Here is a 23,277-nt window from a genome sequence, read left to right on the forward strand (position 1 = left end):
CAGGCAAGTTCAAAAAGACAGAAAGTCAAATGATGGTTGCCAGGGACTGGGGGGCAGGAAGAATGGGGAATTAGTGTTTAATGGTACAGAGTTTCTGTTTTAGATGTTGAAAAAAGTTCTGGAAATGGGTAATAGTGATGGTTACACAACATTGTGAATGTACTTCATGCCACTGAATTGTACACTTAAAACCAGTTAAAAGGATACATTTTATGTTGTGTATATTTTACCACAATAAAAAAATTGTTTTAATCAGAGATGAGAGGGATATGAAGCCTAGGCATCCAGATACAGGACTTGAGTTTTTAGTATGGGGGTTTGGTGCAAATTGGGAACAAGAGCACAGCTGTGGAGGTGAGAATGCAAGTCAGGGTTGGAGAGGAGGCCCGTTATGTCTGAGTACGTGGGTGTGGGGCACGTGCAGAGCATGGCTGGGTCCAGGCAAACAGCCAGGTTCATCTTTCCCCATGGTCTTCACTTCGGCAGGAGCTTGCCCTACATGATGGTTCCAGAATTCTTAGGGACCATAAAGAAGGCAAGTGTGCTTGGGAAGTCCTTTCTGTTATCTGCCCACCAATGTTCATGGCTGATGTGGCAAATATAGGATGAGGCACCCATTTGGAGCCCTAACCTTCATTTAAAGGCAAAGACATTTGAAGAAGGCTCAGACACGGACAAGAGTGATGGTGGTGCGGAGGGGTAGAACTAAGGGGGACCCTGGGGACAGAGGCTTCAAACCCAAACCAATCCTTGGCCTGATTTCCCCAGAGTCATCTCACACATGGCCCTGCATTTGCCCAGAAAATAATAAACCAATCAGCAGGCAGTCCCAAGGGACAGGAGGCACTGGTTGCTTTAATGAGTGAACCCTTCCCCACCCCCAACCCCTCTCTGGCTGCTTTTGCTGCCTAACTAGCCTGAGTGGGGGAGGTACCCTCACTACAGACACTTGCTCCCAGTGCCTCCTGCACATGTAGGACTCAAGGCCAGAGGTCCGGCCATGGCAGAACACTAGTCGAAGGTCACCCAGTACCATGGCACTTGGGCCAGGTTGAGAGCTCGCCAGCAGCCAGCACAGAGTGCCCAGGTGCCAGCAGTGAGATGTGAGCTTCTGTACTACAAGGTGGAAAAGGGGGAGTGGGCAAAGCCTCACCTGGAAGAGACACCTGTCAGCAGCCCTGGGCTTTCCCACCAGCTGCCCACCATTCCAAAACACCCCGGGCAGGGGTCTGAGGTTGGACTCCAGCTCTGTGACTTATTGTGTGGCCTTTGGTAAGCTGCTCAATTTCTCTCTACCTACTGATTCCTAATTTATTGGACTATTAGGAGAACTTAAAGGGCTAACCCGTGCAAAGTCCTCAAGCCCAGGGTGGAAGCTAAGTTGGTTCCATCCCTTTCAGAGCTGTCCCACTCCCAGTATCAAATGTCCCCCCTGGGTCCAGCTTGGCCATTGTCGCATTTGGCTACAAGTAACAGGCACCCAACTCATATGGACTTAAATTCTAAGGAGACTTATTGTCACACATCAAAGTGTCCCCCATATCGGATGCTGCCAGAATTGGCCTATGCGTCGGCTCAGCAGTGTCCTCAAGGACTCAGGATCTTTCCAACACCCCTGATTGCCATCTTCAGCTGGCAAGTGACTCAGGAGGCAAACTGTTCCCAGCATCCCATCTATGACCAAGACCAGAGGAAGAGGGCTTTTTTTGAGGGACTTAAAATCTTTGCAGCCCCTGGCAGACCATCCCTCTCACTTCTCACCTCATTGGCCAAATAAGGTCATATGCATTCCTCTCAGCCATTAACTAAGGAGAGATATGACCTCCTCTTGCCGGTAGCTAATGCAGGCAGGTATGGAGAAGGGGGCCACCTGGCCCATAGTGCATTCCGTTGGCTAGGAGGAAGGAGGGGAATGGTTGAGAGGCAGGTGGTCCTCAGTGCCTGTTCACTCCTCTTGGAACCTGGTAATGATGGCAAAATCTGAGCTTTGATGGGTCTGCTGGACCCAGCACAGGTTGTACTTAGGACTTGGTCCTGCCCGGCACCTGGCACCTTTGAGGGGGGACATTGCCTAATGAGCTGCTCCTATTGGCTTGGCCTCCTGCAGAGCTGAGGCAGAGCTCCTGACCGATGAAACACAAGCAGTGGTGAGAGAAGGTACCTGTGCCCAGCATCATCTCCTCCTGTCTCAGCCCCCACAGCCAGACTGGACCCAAGCTCTCATGGGCCTCCTTGTTTTCCCACAGATCCCACCCTAGTGCTGACCATTGCCAAAGCCGCCACTCAGCCCCTCCCATCTATATGGTGAGAAGCAGCCACAATGACCCCTTGCCTAGGGCTAGGCCCTTCCCCTGGATCCCTTGTCCCTGTCACTGACAGGACAAAGCCTTCACTGTCTGTCAGATACACAGCCTCATTCCCTCCAGCTTCCTGGCTCACTGCTCCACTTCTCACAGACCTTCTCTAGTCCCACTGGGTGCTGGCTGTTCTCCACACCTGTGCAATCCTCTCTCACTCCCAGTCTTCGCTTCTGCTGTACCCTGAGCCTAGATGGTCTTCCCCTTGATATCTTAGCTCCCACAACCCACAACTTGCTTAGGCCTCTTCATGGATCATGGGGGGAGGGTGTCTTATCCCCTTGGAAGACAATGAGCTCCAGAAGGAAGCAGACTCTGGCTCTAGCTCCCTCATATACCCTGTGGCACCCAGAGGCATCTAGCATGGAAAAGCCCCCAGTCAACATTTGCTGAGTTCAATTGAATTGAACTTCCACCATCACAGCAAAATACCTCTTGTCTTCTTCAACCCTCACAGCAGTGTATCAAGGCAGGGAGCATAAAACATTGGACGGTGACAAATCTAAGATCGAGAGAGGTGAAGAGGCTTGCCAAATGTCACACAGCAAGGTTGAGGTTTAGACAGATCCAGGCCCCAAGCCAAGACATCCTAACTCTCTTGAGGCCCCACTCAGCATTAGCTATTGGCAGCTACCTTTCCCAGCATGGCCACCACATGCCTGAACAGAGCGGGCAGCAATGAGTGTGGGTGTAGGTATGATGGGCCCTGAGAAATGAAAGAAGGGACTATGGGCCATGTAGTGAAGACTCTGTCCATCTCCAGGGAAGGCAGGTCTGCCTAGTGGCTGGGGGTTAATGGCTTTGCTGAAGATCACAGCTCAAGATTAATAAAACCCCTTAATTCCACAGCCCATGGTTTTTCCTGTTAGCATTTGTAGACACTGGTTTCCCCTTCATCCTCCCAACCCCCGACACATGCTACCAGCACCTTCACCAGGGTCCTGGCATCAGGCTCTGAAAGTGCTCTCACCTGGATTCCTTCCTTGGTTCCTTGCTCCCCGACCCTACTACACACACAAGAGAGGCTGACCTTCCCCCCCCCGGCCCCGTTCTAGGTCTAAAGAGCTCTTTTCTGGGGATGCATCCTGGGAAACCATTCAGGGGAGGAGCTGTCCGTACTCCTCCCCTGAATGTGTCAGGGAGGGCAGGCAGACACCATTTCTTGCTTTGGAGACTTCATTTAGACACATGAATAGTCCACAGAGAGGACAGCCAGCATCCATCAAATACTCCTTTCCCAGAGTAGAAGCAACAGATAAGGCAGCAGGGGCATTGAGTCACAGGTCCTTTAGTGCCCCAGTCAGTATCTGACAGATGGTCCAGGCTCTGTGGATGCCCCTCTGGCACCAAGGAGAATGGGGTGGCTTTGGGGTGGGCATGTTTTGGGGATCCACCCTGAAATGTCACTCCCAAGCGCCACAGAGCCCAGAAGCAGCTCCTGTGGTAATGGCCAAGTGGCTGAAGCCTGCTCTCGAGAACACTCCTATCACCCCAGTCACTGTCTCTGTATTCAGGCCCCCAAGGTGACTCTAACCCATCTCCTGAGGGGTAGGGACAGGCAGACACAGCTGAGCCTCAGTCTGGGCCTTGGAGAGCCAGAGCAAGCACATCAGTGTGACAGGCCTCAGGGTCCTGCCACCACAGGGGGAGTAGACCCACACTGAGGTTTTGCAATCCTGCATCAATAGCTTCTGGAGCCAGTGGTGCATTTGTGCTGACCTTTTCAGTGATGACTGATTCCCGCAGGGGAATGGGAGGTGGGAGCAGCTGCCACTGTTGCTGACAGCCCGTAGCTGGGGGCAGAGGCAAGACAGCCACTTGGAGAGTCTGTGAAGATGACCGCCAGCTGGTCCCATGGTGACCCTGTGGAGGGATGTGCAGGACTGCCTGCTGGGGTTACAGGCTCATACTCCCTGCTTCCAGCCTTTGCAGAAACTAGACTTCCTCCACCTGGAGTCCCTCATTATTCTAGGCATCCTCCACCCAAGCCATGCTTGGTGCCACCCCTGCATTTTTGCGTGGGCTGTTTTCCCACCCAGAAGACCTTCCTCTCTCCATCACCCCATCAATCTTCCTTCTGAGCCTTCCACTCGTCCCTCTTTCCACAGGATGGTTTTTCTGACCACCCCAAAAGTCTCAAACAGCCATTTATTTGGGGGCTATTGATAATGCTGTCCTGTTTCATTCTTTAAATTGCACTCACATGGAGCACCAGCTGCTGGCTTAATGTGTCATCGAGTCCCCTGAAAATCTGATGAAGAACTGTCATGGCCTCTACAAGGGACTGGGAAGCCTGCATGGGACAGAGAAGGAATGGTGATATAGGGGTCATGTCTAACTTGGCATATAAGACACCACCAGCCATGGGTGTGAACATTGGTGCGACTCTATTTTTTTTATTAAACATATTATTTATTTATTTTTAGAGAGAGAGGAAGGGAGGGAGAAAGAGAGGGAGAGAGGTGCTCTGACCATCAGTCAAACCAGCAACTTTTCAGTTTGCAGGACAGCACCCAACATACTGAGCCACACTGCTCAGGGTACATTGGTACAACTCTTTAGGAAAGCCGTCTACCGACAATGAATCCAGTGTCTTAAAATATGTCTTTCCTTTAACTCAGATTTCTATTTTGGGAACTAAGGAAATCATTTGAGATACAGAGATATGTGTCAAAGAACGTTCAATGCAGTGTTATTATAGGAAAAAATAGGATAGGAGGAACCAGGGCACTTGAACATGACAGAACATTCAGCTACCAGAGTCCTGAGTAACAACTGTTACTCTGACTGTAGACATGTTTAGGTTTTCATGTTAAATGAAAAAAGGATGTTAGAATAACAATTATATACAAAATAGGCACAGGAAAAACTAGAAAAATGTATTGTCTTATGGACAACTGTCCTTAGTATAAGAATTTAAGGTTTTTTCCACCTTTTGGTTTTTCTGTATTTTCCCAAATTTATTCATTAAGTGTGTGCTGCTTTTATAATTGAGAAAACATTGGTGAGACATATACAAGGCCTGTCCAGAAGGTATCCAACCATGTAATATGAAAAATAGAGAAATTTGGGAACTTCCGGCTAAGATGGAGGTGTAGGTAGATAGACTTTGTCTCCTTGCCCAACCAAAAGGACAACAACAAATTTAAAAACAAAAAATAACCAGAACTGCCAGAAAATCAAACTGTGTGGAAGTTCAACAACCAAGGAGCTAAAGAAGAAACATTCATCCAGACTGGTAGGAGGAGCGGAGGTGGGCAGCCAGGGAGGAGAGGATGCGTGGCAAGTCAGCCATTGGAGAGCCTGGTGGGCGTGGTGGCAGCTGGTGGTCAGGCTGGTCCCACACTTGTGTGCAGATAAATTGGGAAGAATAGCTAGGGAGAGAGGCTGTGCAATCCAGGGTTCCAGAGTGGGAAATGAAAGCCTCAAAACCTCTGGCTATAAAAACCTTTGGGGGTTGCAGCAGTGAAAAAAACTCCCAGCCTCCCAGGAGAGTTTGCTGGAGAAACCCACAGAGTCCTAGAACCTACACAAACCCACCTACCTGGGAATTAGTGCGACAAGGGCCCAATTTGCTTGTGGGTACCAAGGGAAGGGACTGTAAGCTGGCTGGGAGCCAAGCAAGTGGCATTGTTCCCTTTTGGACCTCTCCCCCACGTACAACATCACAATGCAGCAACCTGGGTGGCCCCACCCTGGCAAATACCTAAAGCTTTGCCTCTTTCATGTAACAGGTACACTGAAACAAAGAAACATGGTCCAAATGAAAGAACAGGTCAAAGCTCCAAAAATAGAACTAAGCGATGAACAGGTAGCCAACCTATCAGATGCACAGTTCAAAACACTGGAAGTCAGGATGCTCACTGAATGGGTTGAGTATGGTCGCAAAATGGAGGAAGAAGTGAAGGCTACACAAAGTGAAATAAAGAAAAATGCACAGGGAACCAACAGTAAAGGGAGGGAAACTGGGACTCAAATCAATGGCTGGGAGCAGAAGGAAGAGATAAACATTCAACCAGAACAGAATGAAGAAACAAGAATTCTAAAAAATGAGGAGAGGCTTAGGAACTTCTGGGACAACTTTAAATGACCCAACATCCAAATCATAGGCGTTCCAGAAGGAGAAGGGCAAGAGCAAGAAATTGAAAACTTATTTCAAAAAACGATGAAGGAGAACTTCCCCAATCTGGCCGAGGAAATAGACTTCCAGGAGATCCAGGAAGCTCAGGGAGTCCCAGAGAAGTTTGGCCCAAGGAAGCACACACCAAAGCACATCATAGTTACGTTGCCCAAGATTAAAGATAGGGAGAGAATCTTAACAGCAGCAAGAGAAAAGGAGACAGTTACCTACAAAGGAGTTCCCATAAGACTATCAGCTGATTTCTCAAAAGAAACCTTGCAGGCAAGAAGGGGCTGGCAAGGAGTATTCAAAGTCATGAGAGGTGAGGGCCTGCGTCCAAGATGACTCTCTCCAGCAGCGCTCTCATTCAGAATGGAAGGGCAGATAGTGTGCTTCCCAGATAAGGTCAAGTTAAAGGAGTTCGTCATCACCCAGCCCTGTTACATGAAATGTTAAAGGGACTTATCTAAGAAAAAGAAAAAGATCAAAATCTATGAACAGTAAAATGACAAGAAATTCACAACCATCAACAACTGAACCTACAACAAAAACACAGGCAAAAACAAACTAAGCAAACAACTAGAACAGGCACAGAATCACAGAAATGGAGATCAGAGGGGACGTGGAGGGATGAGAATGGGGGAAAAGGTGCAGGGAATAAGAGGCATAAATAGTAGGTACAAAATAGACGGGGGGCGGTTGAAAATAGTATAGGAAATGGAGAAGCCAGAGAACTTGTATGTACAACCCATGGGCATGAACTAAGTGGAGGGGGAGGATACTGCTGGCAGGCGGGGTGCTGGACAAAGGAGAGGGAAAAAAATGAGACAACTGCAATAGCATAATCAATAAAATATATATTTAAAAAAAGAAAAATAGAGACTTTTATTGAAATAAATACAAGAGACATTGTACACAGGAAAATGACACCTCAGTCCCCTTCAAAGTAGGCACCTTGGGACCTCACACAGTTTTCCCAATCACCATGAGCTACCCCTTTGTATTTTCCTGAATCTCATCGACAGTCTGAAATCTCTTCCCTTTCAAAGGTGGTTTAGTTTTGGGAAAAACCAGAACTGGCAAGGTGCCAAATCTGGGCTGTAGTGGGGCTGAGTCACCTGAGTGATTTGATGCTTTGCCAAAAACCCTGCACCAGACAGGATGCATGAGTGCGCACATTGTAGCGATGAAGCTGCCAATCACCAGTTGTCCATAGTTTTGGCCTTCTGAATCATTTGAATAGTTTCCACAGAGGATTGGTCAAGCTTAATGCAAAATGTAATGCAAATTCATTGCTCTACTCATTTAGTCATTTTGAATGTGACAGCCACACAATACACATGCTCATTCAATGGCATCTACTGCATCCACTGACTAGTACAGTGAAGTCGTCATTGTTCACCCATGTGCACTCCAGTCCTCTCTTTGGCTGCCAGGTGACATCAGTGTCATGCAAACTGTTCTCATTATATTAATAAAGGCTGGACTTTTTCAAGACAGACCTTGTAGACACACACACAACCCAATATCCAGACATCTCTTGTTTTGGGAGAAGCTATGGCCCCACCATCTGCTCCCACCTTCTCCTTTCAGCTGTCCAAGTCCGGGGGACACCCAGAACTGCCCCTGTGGAATCAGTCCTTCCTCTTCCAAGGCCGAGACGGAGCCACTAACTTCTCAGAAGATACCGCCCTGGTGCTAGAGTACTACTCTTCAACTTCAAGTAAGTGTCCCTGGTGCCACACCAGGTATGAAAGGATTTTCAGTCCATCCTGCTTCTGCCTTCAGTGGGGATGGGTTCTGGGCAATCTCCCAGTTCATGCAGACAGGCAAGGGAATGCCAGGCCAGCGTCCTTGTCCAAATGGCAGCTCAGGGGTATAGGTCCTATTCCTATACTGGCTCCATGTTTTTTTATTGCACCATCTCTCCTTCCCATGCACCTATCAGTGAGGTGGGTGGAGGTGGAGGCTTCATGGCAAACATCCTGTGGGGGCGGGGAGAGTAGGCAGATTCAAAAAACAGCTGATCCACAGTCTTCAGTCCACACTGTAAGACTGAAGACCTCAAAGAACAGGGACAAGGGAGCTCCATGTAGATGCCCAGAGACAGGGATGTGGTTAGAGCTGGCAGTCAACTCAGTAAGCCCTGAACAGCAGAGAAGAAGGAGGATATTTGTGCAGGCAAAGGCAGGAGGTGGGTGGTAAAGGATGGGAGAAATAACTGTTGGGTACTAAAGGATGGGGCCCAGGTGGGGCCTCAGATGCTGCAATCTGAGAAGCCTGGGGTGAAGGCTTTCATGGGAGCCCCAGCTGATCTGGTGCTCCACCTCTGTCTCCACAGTGAAAGCCGGTGAGCCATGGGCCCCCAGCAAGCCTCTGGGTGTCTCTGTGTTGCCACTGAAGAGCCATTTGTACCACAAGATGCTGACAGGGAAAGGCCTGAATGGGTTACGAGTAGAGAGGCTCCCCATCACTGTGAGTCTCCCACCTTTGGCAGGTCCACCCGGTCCCACACTGTCCCCCCCTGCTTCTCCTTGCCTCACCAACACTGGCAAATTCCAGCACCTTCCAGCAGGGCCCCCCTGGAAGCTGACCACTGTGAGGTGTGAGGAGTTCCCCAAGTACCAAAAGTCAGTCTCACTCTTGGGCTTGTGATGAAATTGCCCCAGAGAAACTTGGGGAGAAGCACAGGGATGCCCCATGGGGTAGCAGTAAGAACTCAGGCCTCTAACAAACCAGACCTGAGTTCAAATTCTGACTTGCCCTAGTCCTCACTGTAGAAGCTGGGGCAAGTTACTTGCCTTCGCTGAACCTCAAAGCCATCTCTAAAATGGGAACTTGCTTGTGTACAGTCCCTCTGTCTAACAAGAATCAAGAGCCCAAGCTCAAGAGCTAAGACTGTCTGGGTTCATTTCTCATTCCACCACTTACCACTTTACATGACTGTGGAAAAAATTACTTAAGGTCTCAGTGCCTCAGTTTCCTTATTGGTAAAATGGGTTCATAGTAATAGTACTTTTTTCATAGGGTTGCTGTAAGATTTATTTGGGAAATAAATATCTGTAAAGCACTTAGAACAGAATAAGTTCCCAGTGAGAATTTATACATTATTATCACCATTGTCTACATCTATGCCACCTTTTAGACTAAAGTACTTCTGGCCATATGGTCATAATAGGCTTCCACAAACAGGAGCTTCCACACTCTGCCAGGAGGCAAGTGTGAAAGTGCCAATCAGGTCTCCAGTGGAGTTGGGAAGGGTGTACAGAGGCGGTGAGGGTGAGTAAGGAAGGAGCCCAGCTCCTGCCTCCCTCAGACCCCCTGGACGTAGCACTCAGCAGGCAATTCTTGAGTAATCCAGAACAGTGGGTGGAGCAGAGGCAGAAGTTGCCCTGGATGGCTTGCTCTGACTGCTCCCTTCTTCCTTCTAGGACACCAACCTGAAAACCATAACTGGTGAGGTCCCCACGGTAGATCTGTCCTTTCAGCTGCTTTCTTCTGAGGTAAGGCTGAAGGTCAGGGGAAGGTCAGGGCCTGGAAGCCATGTGCCACCTCCTGTAGCCTCTCAGTGGATTCCAGCCTCCTTCACAATTGCTGGCCTTGTTCACGGCTGGGGTCAGGGGTTTCAGGGAAGAGGGAACTGATGCTCAGAGATGCCTGAGGGTGATTTGAGGCTCCAGAAAACCAGAGAGAATGTACAGATTAGAAAAAGGAGAGTTGGAACAAAGGGCCACCCAGACCTGGGAGTCAGCCTCTGACCTGGTCTCAGCCAAGCCTGGCTCCCTGGGATCCAGGTTCCCTAAGGGTGAACTAGGATATCAGCTTCTGTTGCTGTGTAACAAACTACCACAAACTTCGCAGCTGAAAACAACACTCACATGTGAGCTCAAACCTCTGTAGTAGGCAGTTCTACACAGCTCCAATGTTGGCAGGGCTGCATTCCTTTCTGGAAACTAGGGGGAGGCTGGGCTTCCAGGCTCACTTAGGTTGTCGTTAGAATCCAGTTCCCGACAGTTGTGGGACTAAGGTCCCTGTTTCCTTGCTGGCTATCAGCAAGGGGCCTCTCTCAGCTCCTGAAGGCTGCCCACATTCTTTCTTACAATGGCCTCCTCCATCTTCAAGCCAGCAGCATGTTAAATCCCCCTCACACTCCACAACTTTCTCTTCTGACTGGCAGCCAGAGAAAACACTCTGCTTTTACAGAGGCTCATGTAACTAGGTCAGACCTGCTCTGATTACGTCCCCTTCTTAAGGCACACTGTGCCATTAACTAAGTTCAGCATGCTCACAGTTTCCGGGGATCAGGGTGTGGACTTTTGGAATGCTACCTGCTACAGCTGGGCGGGTCCAAGTGGAGAATACCAGGGCTGAGCCCTGACTGACAGACTAGATATCTGCCTCTTGCCACCTATACGTGAGTTCCAAGTCCAGATGGACCCCAGCTCTTTGGCTCCAGTGCACTTTGCAGATACCTGCTGGAATCTTCCCACTGTCCCTTCTGTGGTGCTGAGACAGGCATGCCACTGGAATATGGGAAGTTTAGAATTATGGGCCCAGGAAATGATGACAGGGGTGATGTCTGGGTCAGCCCGTGACTACCAGCTTCCCATGCCAGAAAAAAAATAGCCACCAGCTTTGGGGTAATGCTTGGTCCTGTGACCTTACCCATGAAGAACCCAGGGAATGCCACGGTGTAGGGTAAGAGGTGTGTATCCAGGAATGTATTAGCGGGCAAGTGTCTCCCCACCAGCCTCTGGAGAGTGCCTGAGGCCTCCCATTAGCACTGCTCGCTGTGCAATGTTCTGCATTGCCCTCTAGAGCTTCCTTTAATTCCTGGTGAGAGAATTTGTTAGATAACAACCTGACACCTCCCCGCCCCCACTCCCACCAAACCAGGTGCAGGACCCAGAAGGTACCGGGAGCGCACACACAGAAGCAGCAGAAGGCCCAAGAAAGGAGAAGGAGAATCCTTGGGGAAAGTGTCACAGATTACCCAGATTGGATGGAGCTCAATGCTCAGTACCCTATTCTCAGGGTCCAGACTCGGCCAATGGCCACAGCCAGCCCCTCCCTCACCTCCCCCTGCCTCCTGCCTTTTCACTGGGGCACGTGTGTTCTGAGGACCAAAAGGGGCGCCAAGTGGACACTGGGGGACCCAGGCAGGCAACAGGCAGGTAGCTAGGACGCTTCCCCAGTTACCCAGGGGCTGGGCACAAAGGTCTTGGTGATGAATTATTCACTGGAGCTGTGCTAAGTGCAGAATTAATCCCTTTCCTTCCAGCTGGCGACCTCGCTAAATTATCCCTCCAAGTCATGCGGGAAAACGCTGTGAATTCATTGAGCTGCTGAGTGTTTTGATCTGGGCCTTGTGATTTTAGCTTCCCCTTCCCCCAGCCCCCCTCCCCCTGGAGGCGGGTAAAAACCTTTCAGTAATGGATTTCTGAGAAGAAAGGAAAAGAAAGAGAATCAAGATTGGGTGTGTACCAGGAAAATAGTACTCGTCAAAATTCAGATTCTGCAGCCAAGAACTCATTCATGCAGTTTCACACATGTATACTCACACAATGGCATTCTAATACCCACACATGACAGTCATATGTGCACAAACATTCACTGGTGCACACATACATGCAACTTTGCAAGAGTGCACACACTTAATACATAGGTACATGCTCATACACACATGCAAACTGACACAGAAATATTTTCACACCCACATTGGCACACAAAGAAGCTAAATCTCTTTGTGGCTAAACTGTTTCTTGGTGAAACAACCTGAGAATTAGCTAATAACCGACTCACTTTGATGCTCGAATGTTGAAGTCCAATTTGGGGACCTGGGGATGAAGTGCTCATGCCGGTGAACTTGGCCTAAGGCTCTTACCGTCATAGCTCCCTTCTGTTTATTTTTTACTCCACATGTGTTTGAGGAAGATTAGAATTTGGGCTGCCCTTGTGGATTGCAGTGAGGAAAGGGCGGGGCCAGCAGCCATGGAATGCACCTGACTCGAATTCACTTTCATCTGACTTGAACACAGCTCTCTGCTGGCAGCTGAGCTCTTTTGGTGCCCTTCTCCCCGCAGAGCGGGGAGAGAGCATTGAGAATGGATGAGTAGGTTAGATGGCCTTGCAGCTAACTCTAAAGGCCTGTCTCCAGCTCTATCCCTCACCATCGCCTTCACTGTCATACCGCCATTGTCCTCCATGCAGCTGCAAACACTTACCGAGCACCTGCTAGGTAGCAGATACCATCTTGGTTTCATGGATCTTGCGTTGAAGAAGATGAGAAAAAAAGATCCTGTCTTCCTTAAGCTTACATTGTTACAGAGCAGGGAATGTGGGCCAGAAAATGAGTGAATCAGTTCATGAGCAGATGTCTGCTCCTGATCAGTGGGTCTGGTGAAACCAAAAAAGGTGAGTAACAGGGAGTGCTCCAACAGGCTCTGCGAATTTGGCTACCATAACAGAGAGACCAGGTTCCTTCCATCTTACTGTTCCACCTAAGGTATTGTCTGCCAGTTCACTGTCGAAGGTACCTGGTCTTCATCTCTGTATTCCAGCCTGTGGGACCAGAACCACTGAATCTTCCATCATTTCAATTAAACACTGTTCAAAGCTCCAGGAGCCACACCTGAATCCCAGTGGCCTTAGAGTACTGTGACACTCCAGCAGCAGGGAAACTTGTGATAATGGGCTCCTCAGGGCCCCTTGTCAATGTGGCTGACAACTCTGTCTTAGGTGCAGCTCCATGCTCATGGTCAGATGTGCTATAGAGAAGAAATACCTCAGGAAAAATAAATACACATGCCCTACTTGGGTCCCTCCTGTCTGAGGACACAGCCTCTTTTCCCAGGAGCCTCCGCAGGACAGCACAGGCCATTCTGGTTAATTTGCATTTTGGTGAATGCAGTCTCCCCACACCCACTGCTTTCATGTTATCCATTCTCAGAGCTCTAGGAACGGGAACACTGTGGAACTCCCAAATAGACAGAGACCACAGAGGTATCACAACAGCCCGCCCTGGATGGGTATTTCCTTGACAACATCTCCTATAGGTGGTCAGCCCAGCCTCTCCTCTTGCTCTACGGTGACCAGGAGCTCACTCCCTCTAGAAGTAACCCATCCCATGGCTCAGTGGCTATGACTGATGAAACACTCACCCTACATTGAGTCCATCCTGCCTCCCAGGGCCCTCTGTCTGCCCCAGGCCCCTGACTCTGCCCTCTGGGGCTACAGTGCAACCCCAGCAATCCTCGTGTACCCGTTCTAGAGACACTGGCATATGGTCAGCCATCCAGTATGCTGGTGGGCAGACTAGCCAACAAAGCCAGCAGTTTCAGTGAATGGCAAAAGCAGGTGGTCTCCTGGTTTGGGATATTGTGCCTGAAGCCAGTTCTGTGGGTGATGGGTTGAGCTTTTCCCCTCCTTCTCTAAGTGACTTCTGTATGGGACCTGCTGCTTTGAGTGATGTGCCTTAAGCTGGAGCTGTGTAAATAGATGAGTATATGTATACCTACGCATAGATACACAGAAAACTCCTTATTGCACATTCTCTGGAGGTTGGCTATGGAAGTCCATTGGGCTCTAAGAATCCCTGAGCCTATGGCTACTCTGCGTACACATACACAAATAAACCTTTGGTCTCGTCCACTCCTTCTCTGATGTTAGTCTCTTCTCTTTGAAGAGAGTGATCTGGTCCCCCAGGAGTCTATGCTTCTCCAGGCTAAGCAGCCTCCTCTTTTAATGAACTGGTTTCAAAATCCCCCAGCATCCTGGGTGCCCTCCAGCTTGCAGATGTCCTCTTTGAAGTGAGGCCCACACTGACCAGGTTTCCTAGGCCTAGCCACGTGGACCAGAGCCTGCCATGCACACAGTAAGTGCTTATTGTTTCAGTCTCAGCCTCCTGTCCATGTAGTCATCTAGGTATTCTGCAGTGCATCCTCTCTTAGGGATGGCATTTGGGGTCCAGGGTCTTACCCAGGCAGGGTACCAGGGCACCAGATGGAGGCAGGGCCTCTTGGATGAGCAGCCACACCTTCCTTAACCCATATCCCTGCGATGGCAGGACTTAAAACACCCTGGCTTCCTTGGATTTTGGCACAAGGAGGGCACATTTGAGAAAAGGAGGGGGTGAAATCTGTTGCTACCCCCAGGGGAAGAGGTGACTCCCACAGTCCATCTGCCCCATCCCGTACCCCACACAGAAAGGGGCTGGTGGGTCTTTGATACCATGCCTCACTGCTGTTTTAATTCAAACCACGAGTTACAAAACTCTCCCTGGGGACCTGCCCAGAGGAGGGACAAGTGGCTATCTGGCAAATGCGGAGGGGGAAAGCAGGACAAAGGATGTAGGTTTCGATTAATTTTTAGACTAGCTTTGTTGAATTTTTATGAATTTCTTTGAAAGGCACACGTGACAGCCACAGGCTAGTTCTCTGAGAAGCCCCAACACAAGCCTGCCTCCATGTCCTTACAAGCAAGGCTGCCTGGAAGGCCCAGTGTCCAGGGTAGCACAGCAGCCACCTCACTGGTTCTGTACTGGAAGGTTCTGTCCCCACGCCAAGATTCCAGCTCTGAAAATATTACCATAAAAACAATGATGGATCCAGAGAAAGAGACCTTTTCCCTTCTCTCAGCCTCACAACATCCCTGCCTGTCTTCCTTCTACCCCAAAACCCTACCATCCTTGTCTTCTCACTCTCCCAGGCTAGATGGCAGAAAACAGGAACAGTCTGTCCCATCCCCAGCTCACAGTTACCCTTCCTACTACCCTCTCAGATTCTAGGCCCAAGTCAGCCCAAAGGAAGCTGGCAAAAAGCCATGCTTTTCTAGGGCCAGCCTGGCCCTTGGCTCACAGATGCTCCGTGTTGGAGCAGGGCTCGCCATTGCACCATAAGAGGCTCCTGCCTGTCTTTCACAATGCCTGAACCCCTCCCAGTAGTGCTCCATGTCTTGGGGACAAATATTGCTCAGCATGATAATCACAGTCTCTTGATTATCATACAACTCCCCACCCTGTGTTCCCTACCTGAGGGAGGGAGTTTGATATTCCCTCCAAAACACACTTGTACGAACACTACTTGCTTACTTGTTGTGACAGGGAGCTCATTACCTCTCAAGAAGCCCTCTCCAGCCCCTGTCAGCTCCCTTGTAAAACTCTTTCTTCTGTCTCTTTCCAGTTTCCCCTCCTTGACCCTGCATTTTTCTTCCTAAGGCCAAGTCCAGAGAAGTCAGCTCCCATGCCCACATCAACTCTGCTGTTGCCTGCAAATGTGTTATGTCATCTCCAGCCTGACCAGCTCTTCTGCCTCTGACTGATCTTTGTCACACTTGGTTTCTGCTTCTCATCCTCTTGACAAGACTCCTCTTAAGTGTTCCCCCAAAACCATGGGACTGGGTCAGCATTGGAGGATAGAATAAGACCATTACCCCCTTCCTCCAAATATAATCCTTCCTTGGCTTCGGGGGTCCATTTAAAGCCTGTGGGGCCAATATGGCATGTGAGCCATTGTCAGGGAGCATATCTTTACCTCAAACTTCAGCTGCTCTATTTTGAACTTAGGCAGGGATTCTCTCCCATATGATATTCCATCTTCTTTTTCTTTTAAGTATATTTTATTGATTATGCTGTTACAGTTGTCTCATTTTTTTTTCTCTCCTTTAACCCTCTCCACCCTTAACCCTCTATCCAGCAAAGCTCTCATTTAGAATGCCTCCCAGATAAGGTCAAATTAAAGGAGTTTGTCTTCACCAAGCCCTTAGTATATGAAAGGTTAAAGGGACTTTATCTAAGAAAAAGATGAACAGTAAAATGACAACAAACTGACAACTATCAATGCCTGATATTCCATTGGCCTTCTTCATTTGGCCTTTTGTCTGGGCTTGAGATCATTCTGGACCCTGATTTTATTATGTATCATATTCACAGTCCCACCTCCATCCTCACCCCAAACTTCAGGTCATCTGTAGATGAGTCAGGACACTTTCAGTACTGTGATGTACACTAAAAAGTATGCATCTTCAGATCTGGTTTTGAATCCTGGATCTTCCACTCAATCTTAGCCACCCTGAATTTTACTTTCATCTATAGAAGGGAACCATGACTCACATCAGCCAGGAATGTAATAGAAATGGACTGAAGGAGCATGTGTGAGTGAGCACATGCAGGCACTCAGTGAGGAGAGTGCTTACAATATATTGTTCACCCAAGTTACTGATAAACATGCTGAACTTATCTGGGATGAGGGCAGGGCTCCTGAGGGAGGGTAACAGTGGAGCCCTGCTAACCCATCCCTTGGTGCCCACCCCTCATGACAGCCACTCAACCAGATTCACATTTTAAGGACATCAGGAAGACTTGTCAGGTCTGAAGATAAATGTCACTAGCACCACATTGGTCTCACAGCAATTTTTCAGTGAATGAGGAAATGGAGAAGAGACAATCACCTCTCCAGAGATAGACTTGCTGAAGTCCCCAGTGTACCCTGCCCTGAGCTGGGGGCTGTGGAGGTGATGAAGAAAGTGAAGACCTACTTTATGGTCTTGAGAGCATTCTGAATCTTGAGCTCCCAGACCAGGGTGGGCAGGGCTGGACCAAGAGTCATACTAAGACTTACCCAAATGTCTCACCAACCACAAGACCCTGTGTCCCTTTAAGAATGTGAGCCTGTGAATCCCAGCCCACAGATGGAGTATACTGAGTCAAGATGTGAGGATGGCTAAGGAAACTGGCCTGCTCTGCTTTCCCATGAGCCTGATGAATAATTGGTGAATTAAGGAAGGAGGAGGGGGAGAGAAAGGGAGACAGGGGGGCAAAAGCTTCCAGACCAAACTTCTCAGAAAGTGGGAGATGCACTTGGGTTTCTCTTCATGTCAAAATCAGGCTACCTTAGCCTAGACCTCCCTTCGGCCAAACCAGATGCACCCCTGCTTCAGCCAAGGTCATTCAGGCATGAATTCATTCATCATTCGTTAGATTCTTAACCTGTGCTAAGAAGTAAAGCAACCCCATAAATCACCACCACCCATCTTGCTAAGGGTTCTAGTTGAGGTAGGTGCATTAAGCATCCAAAAGTCATGGAAGAGCCATAGACAAGCATGGTGAGTTCTGCCTCAAGGAATGGCTTTCAAATTGGCAAGGGAAGGTGCTTCAGGTAGGGGAAACCAAAAGTCCAAAGCCATGGAGACATGACAGTGTCTAGAGAGCATGGGACACAGGGAGGCTGCTGTAGGCCTTGATACTGGAGAGTTATATGGAGCCAGGGTTTTAGAGGGCCTGGACATCAGGATACAGGGTTTAGATTTTTTTTCACAAAGTGATAGGAGGCTAAGGAAGATCTTTGAGCAGTAGTAGGATATTATTTGACCTATATGTTGGAACAGTCTCTATGGATGTAAATAGGGAGAAACCAAAGATAAAGATTAAATGCAGAAAGACCAGGTTTCGGGGTTACAAGAGTGAGCCCACGGCCTATCCACTGAGCCATCGACAAAGCTTTGTTTAATATTAAAATCTCTGCCAGAATTTTTTAGAAGTTCTTATCACTGGGTGCCCACCCCTGACTCTACAACTTGCTTTTAGATTAACCCTCTGACACCATTTTCTGGAGAATGAATCGTGGCCCCAGTGAGGATTAACACTTGGGCCTTTCTTGGCTGGGAGACAGACTCAGAGCTTCAAACCTCATTGCAGCTGCAAGACCATGCAGGATACCATCAATGAGGCTTGCAATGTTCAGGAGAGGCAGCAAGCCATCTGGGAGAGGCCTGTTGCCTGAGCCTCGCCTTCAGCTGAAGAGATAAGAACCTACAACTTCTGACACAGGAAATGACAAAGCAATGACTGATCAGGGAGCCTCTGCAGAAGATTCATTATGGCGCTTGCCAGCGGGCGAGACACCCTTATCAAAAAGAAAATTGCATCAGGCCCCCTGAATTACTAGCGATTGGAAACAGGTTCCTTGGGATGCACTTGGTTAGATACCTAATAGCAGGGGCGAGGGGAGGGGGTGATACAGGCAGGCAGAGCCCAAAGCTGGCGTGGCGAGGGACAAATGTCTTTGTTAAACAGAATTTGTCAGTTTCCGCTCCAGGCTCCCTGGGGAGAGTTCAGAACCAGCTAATTGAATTAAGAGCAGTGCACTCCAGCGGGAAAGCTCAGGGCGGGAGGCAAGCAGTCCGGTAGGAGGACACTTTCAGCACCAAGGACAGCAGCTGCAACCTGGCTTGTCTAATTGCCAGGGCAAGCCATAACTGTTGCATTTTGCATGATCAGGGATCTGGGGGATGGAGTGGGCAAGGGAGAAACAGACGATGTAAGTGGAGCAGGGGTGGAGGGAGGGGGAACAGGTAACCCCCAAAGCCTTGAGCTTGTGATGTTATTGGTCTGGTCTTGCTCAACAGACCCTCAGCAGTGAGGTCTGAGAGGCATAAGGACAGAGTGCCCGCTCCCCACCACGGCACTCACGTTTTGTGGGACAGCTGGTGTGGCAGCACAAGGAGTGGTGGGCTGAGCTCCGAGCCTGAGCCGGTGCGTGGCTATGCATCTGTTTGAGCTTTCAAAGTAGGTCTTCAATCACAGCCCTAATGAAGCAAGACGGGCTGCAGCCACAGAGCGAGGGGCCACTTGTCAGCCCCAAGCTGCCTCAGCAGGCAGGGTAAGGCTTTCCAAGTGGACAAACAAGTAAGCAGGCTTGTGGGGTGGGCCAGTAGCCTCCACTTCCACCCCTACCTGGAGGAAGAGGGGAGAGCCAGGCAAAGCTGGGCCTCAGTAAGAAGGAGTTAGCACCCATCCTCCACTCTGACTCACCACTGCCACCAGCCTGCCTCCCCCCATGTAGTCTTAACCAAGCTCCTTTCCTACGAGGAGCCAGGAGGGGAGAGCACAATTCTCTTCCCAAAACAGGGCAGGTTGAAGAGTCTGGAGAGGTAAGAAATGGGACTATTAGGGAGAATTTAGGCACTTTATGAGGCACTGTGGGCTTTTCTTCCCGGTGCCCCTTGCCTCACATGACAAGAGCAACTGACTCTGGTCTTCCCTCTTGGGCCTATACCATGTAGAGGCCTAAAGACTTTTCTACGAAAGTCACCCACCCACCTTGCCTCACCCCCAGGTCACAATAAATCCTGGCAAAGTTGATTGGAAATGTGGGCAAGAGGCCTGCAGGGGTGGGGTGCAGTTGGGTGGAGAAGTACTGGCATAGACATCTGTGAGAGCAGATACAGGCCAGGGCCAGCCATGGAGCCGGCAGAACAATGCAGAGCCACTGAGTCGGCAGGGCTACAGGAAGGGCATCTGGGGGTGAGAGGGGATAGAATGGGCAGAATAGACAGGAATTCACAGATACTCTGCTTGTCTTTCCTCCTCCTCCAAATGCCCCTGCCCACCTGAGAGATGGGGTGAAGGCACTGGACTGCACTGGGGTCCGTCTCATTTTTATTTTATCTTTGTGATGGAATTACACAAATTATACATAATAAACTTCAGGACCCACATAAAAGTAACTGGTGAATACCCAGCTCCAGGTAGGAGCCCAGTAAATGTCATCTTTGAATCACTGACCCAGCTGGTGCCGAGGCTGCCACACAGAGTGGAGGTCAGGGAGACAGGCTGTGGGGGAGGGGACTTCCTCAGCAATGTGTCTGTGCTTTCAGAACTGATGGGGCACCTCTGGAGACCTCTTCCTTTATTTCATTACTTCTACTTCCTTCTCTAACAGGATTAGAGAGCAGTCTATGAAATCCAGGGCATCAAAATTGGCTCACTGCCTGGAAATGAGGAGAAATATCATTATGGGTCCTGAATCAGCATCTCACCCCAGCCCCAGAGGCCACCTTGTCAATGAGGAGTTAATCTTTGCTCTGGGTGGTGGTTCTTTCCTTCATTCTCTCTTGTATTCATCCATCCATCCATCTGTCTATCCATCCATCAAAGACACATTCTGCAGTCAATCTGGTGTTCAGTTGTTCTGAACAGGAGAGAGATATGGTACTTCTTCCTGTATAAAACAGACAACCCCAAATCCCCAAACCATCCAACACAGAGGCTACACAGACACACTGGGCATGTTCGACAAGGAGTCTTCAAGTAAATCTTGCCCTCTCTGAACCATAGCTAGTGAGAGAAGCAGGTGAGGGAGACAGCCAAGTATAATGCCCAAGGACAGAGCAGGCCCAGAAGTCTTGGTTTTGAAGTGCAGTAGGTGCCATTGTCAGTCCCAAGGTCACTCAAGCTTCATTCTTCCCATTCCTAGAGTCTGCATATAGCTGCTTTCTCTTTGGAATTATTTATCCTTGTACCCATCTGACAACAGGGAAGCAAGGCCAGACTAGGTTGGATACCTCTCTACTTCTGTGATGAACCCTTTACTCTACTGGTAGGTGTTAATGAATTTCTGCACACCAAATTTTATTTTTAAACGGCATAAAAAATCATTATTTAAAGGATCCCAGTGGCAAAGTGAATGGTCCTTGTCCAAATTTATCTGACTCATATGGGTAGGGTTTCCCATAGAGTATCCCCTTCTCACTCTGTCAGTTCAGGGTCAGACATCTGTACACCTCTAACCCCTACACATATGTCCTGGTTGGCACCATGCTCATTCTTCTCTTTACTTCTACAAAAGCACTCTAAACAGTGGCATATTCATCTTCTGAGTGGCTGAGACAGAATCCCATCTTCTGATGGAGGGTGGAAGTAGGTCACCTTTGAGGTCCCTACAAACTTGATACTGTATAATTTTTTGAACAATGGGCACTTTTTAGGGTTAACTATGGGTTTTCAACAGACCTTTAAAGCAACCTTTCCCCAGAGAGGACAAAAGACATGTCCCTGAGCCTAAGGAACTTCAAGTTTTGTTAGAAAAACAAAACTGGCAAACAAGCCTGGAGTTAGAGACCAGTGTAAGCAAGAGAGAGCCAGTGGCCAGCCTGGAAGAACCAAGAAAAGTTTTGCACAAGTGTGCACGGAGGCCTCTAGGCTTCAAGGGCTGGTATTTGAGTGAGGTCAAATTCTAGACAAGCATGATGAGAGTGAAGGTTGTGCCCGGGGAGGAGGAAAATAGGAAACAGGACATGGAAGGAGAGAGAGGAGAGATGCTCTGTTTACTGGGTGATAAGAAGAAAGAATGACAGAGGAGATGGAATAGAAAATAAGTTTACACAGCAAAGGGCGTCAAAGGAGTATGGAGGTTGTAGAATTTGTCATTACTGCACTGAGTATGGAATTCATAGATGGCATATTTTATTGTTTCAAAATGTTTATTGAGCACCTACAATAAGGCAGACATAGCAGGCAAACAAAGTCCCTGCTTACATGTAACTTACATTCTAATGTTGGGAATAGAGAGGTGAGGAAGAGAGTAAACAACTCAACACATTTTTTGAAAATTAATTTTCTGGTGAACTACTACAAACTGAGTAAAATTGTATAATGTGAAGAGAGAGTATATTGAAGGAGGCCTTACTTTAGATAAGAGCCTCTCGGAGAAGATCACGATTGCACTGAGATCCAAGTGCAGAGAAGGGAGCAGCCTTGTGAAAATCCACAAAGCTCTCCAGCAGAGGGAACAGCAGATGCAAAGGCCTTGAAGCAAGAAAGAGCTTGGCTTATTAGAGAAACATCAAGGAGAGTGTGGAGAGAGGGCCCAGGAAGCAAGAGGACAGGAGGTAGACAGGAGCCAGACATGCAGGCCCTCCAGAACCACAAGCAGGAGAAGCTTAAGGTGTGGAAGATGCACTTATGGTAAGGAGGCATGGACAAATTTCTCTGTACTCTCTCTTCCCAGAGGCCAGAAAACTTCTTAACATCAAACAACAGCAAGATTCTGCCCATCCTGGACCCTCAGATCTTAGATGAGAAGCTGGATTCCATCTATGAGTCCAGGTCGAAGGCCACAGTGAGCTCCACAATGAATTCTAGCACACCCACCTCTCAGGAAGCAGAGGAAGAGCCTCAGAGGCCCCTGATGTCCCGTGAAATGGTGAGTGCCTTCCCCCCAGGGCAAGGAGGGCTGAAGCAGCACGGGGCTATTTGAAAGAGGCTTGATTGTCCCTGCGGGTACATCCACTGGTAATGGGAAGCCCCCCAAGAGATTAGTTTTAGCTTCTAAAAGAGGAAATTGAGTCTTGAAGAAAAGAGGACACTGTCTTTGGTCAAAAAGTCTGTGACCTTGACCATGAGAGGTGGCATTGCTTTCTATTGCCAGTTGGCCAAATGCTGGGAAAGGGTTGGTGATGGTGGCTGAGGTGATACCTTAGCCTGGCAAGGGGTCAGTGCTGGTTTCTAGCCCCTTGCTGCAGAGAGCTAGAGTGCAGGCCACCAAAAAGACGGTCCAGTCAAAGTCCCTAATTGAGACACCACCCCAATGACCATGGGTAAATTCAAGTGTGGCTTCCTCCCTTCTTCCACAGTGGATCCCTTGGGGACCGCTGCTTCAGAAGATCCTGAGAAAAGGCCCGAGCCAGAAGAGAGGGAAGGGAAAGGCATAGGCGTGCTCCCAGGAGGGAGAAGCGAGTGCTGGGTCCTTCGTCCTGAGGGTTTTTATTTTTCTCTTGAAGGCAGGAATTTTTGGGGAGAGTTTTATCAGAATATTTATCAGCTTTCCAGGCATGTCCTTTCAGGGTCCTGGTCTCCACTGATTGGTTGGTGCCAGAGCTGGGCGGGGCGGGGGAGGTCATTAGTCATTGCAGCTGGTCCTGAGGCAGCCATGGCATTGCTTGTCTGGTTTTGCTGGTTTTCTGGGCCTGGAGTTGAAATACAGCTAAGACCTAGATGTTATCCTTGGGGAGGAAAGGTCAGGG

At 49.0% G+C, this 23,277-nt stretch overlaps 1 protein-coding gene across 1 annotated transcript in view; it reads left to right on the forward strand.

The window, feature by feature from the left end:
* CCDC33 (coiled-coil domain containing 33) overlaps positions 1-23,277 on the forward strand; it is a 110,362-nt gene that overhangs the window by 48,436 nt on the left and 38,649 nt on the right. The window contains 4 exon segments of the mRNA XM_054578694.1: positions 8,071-8,200; positions 8,819-8,952; positions 9,909-9,980; positions 22,263-22,457. Coding sequence (XP_054434669.1) covers positions 8,071-8,200; positions 8,819-8,952; positions 9,909-9,980; positions 22,263-22,457 — 531 coding nt within the window.

The sequence above is a fragment of the Pteronotus mesoamericanus genome, unplaced genomic scaffold (assembly GCF_021234165.1).
Source record: "Pteronotus mesoamericanus isolate MK-2021 breed Mesoamerican mustached bat unplaced genomic scaffold, CSHL_Meso_final contig_100, whole genome shotgun sequence".
NCBI lineage: Eukaryota > Metazoa > Chordata > Mammalia > Chiroptera > Mormoopidae > Pteronotus > Pteronotus mesoamericanus.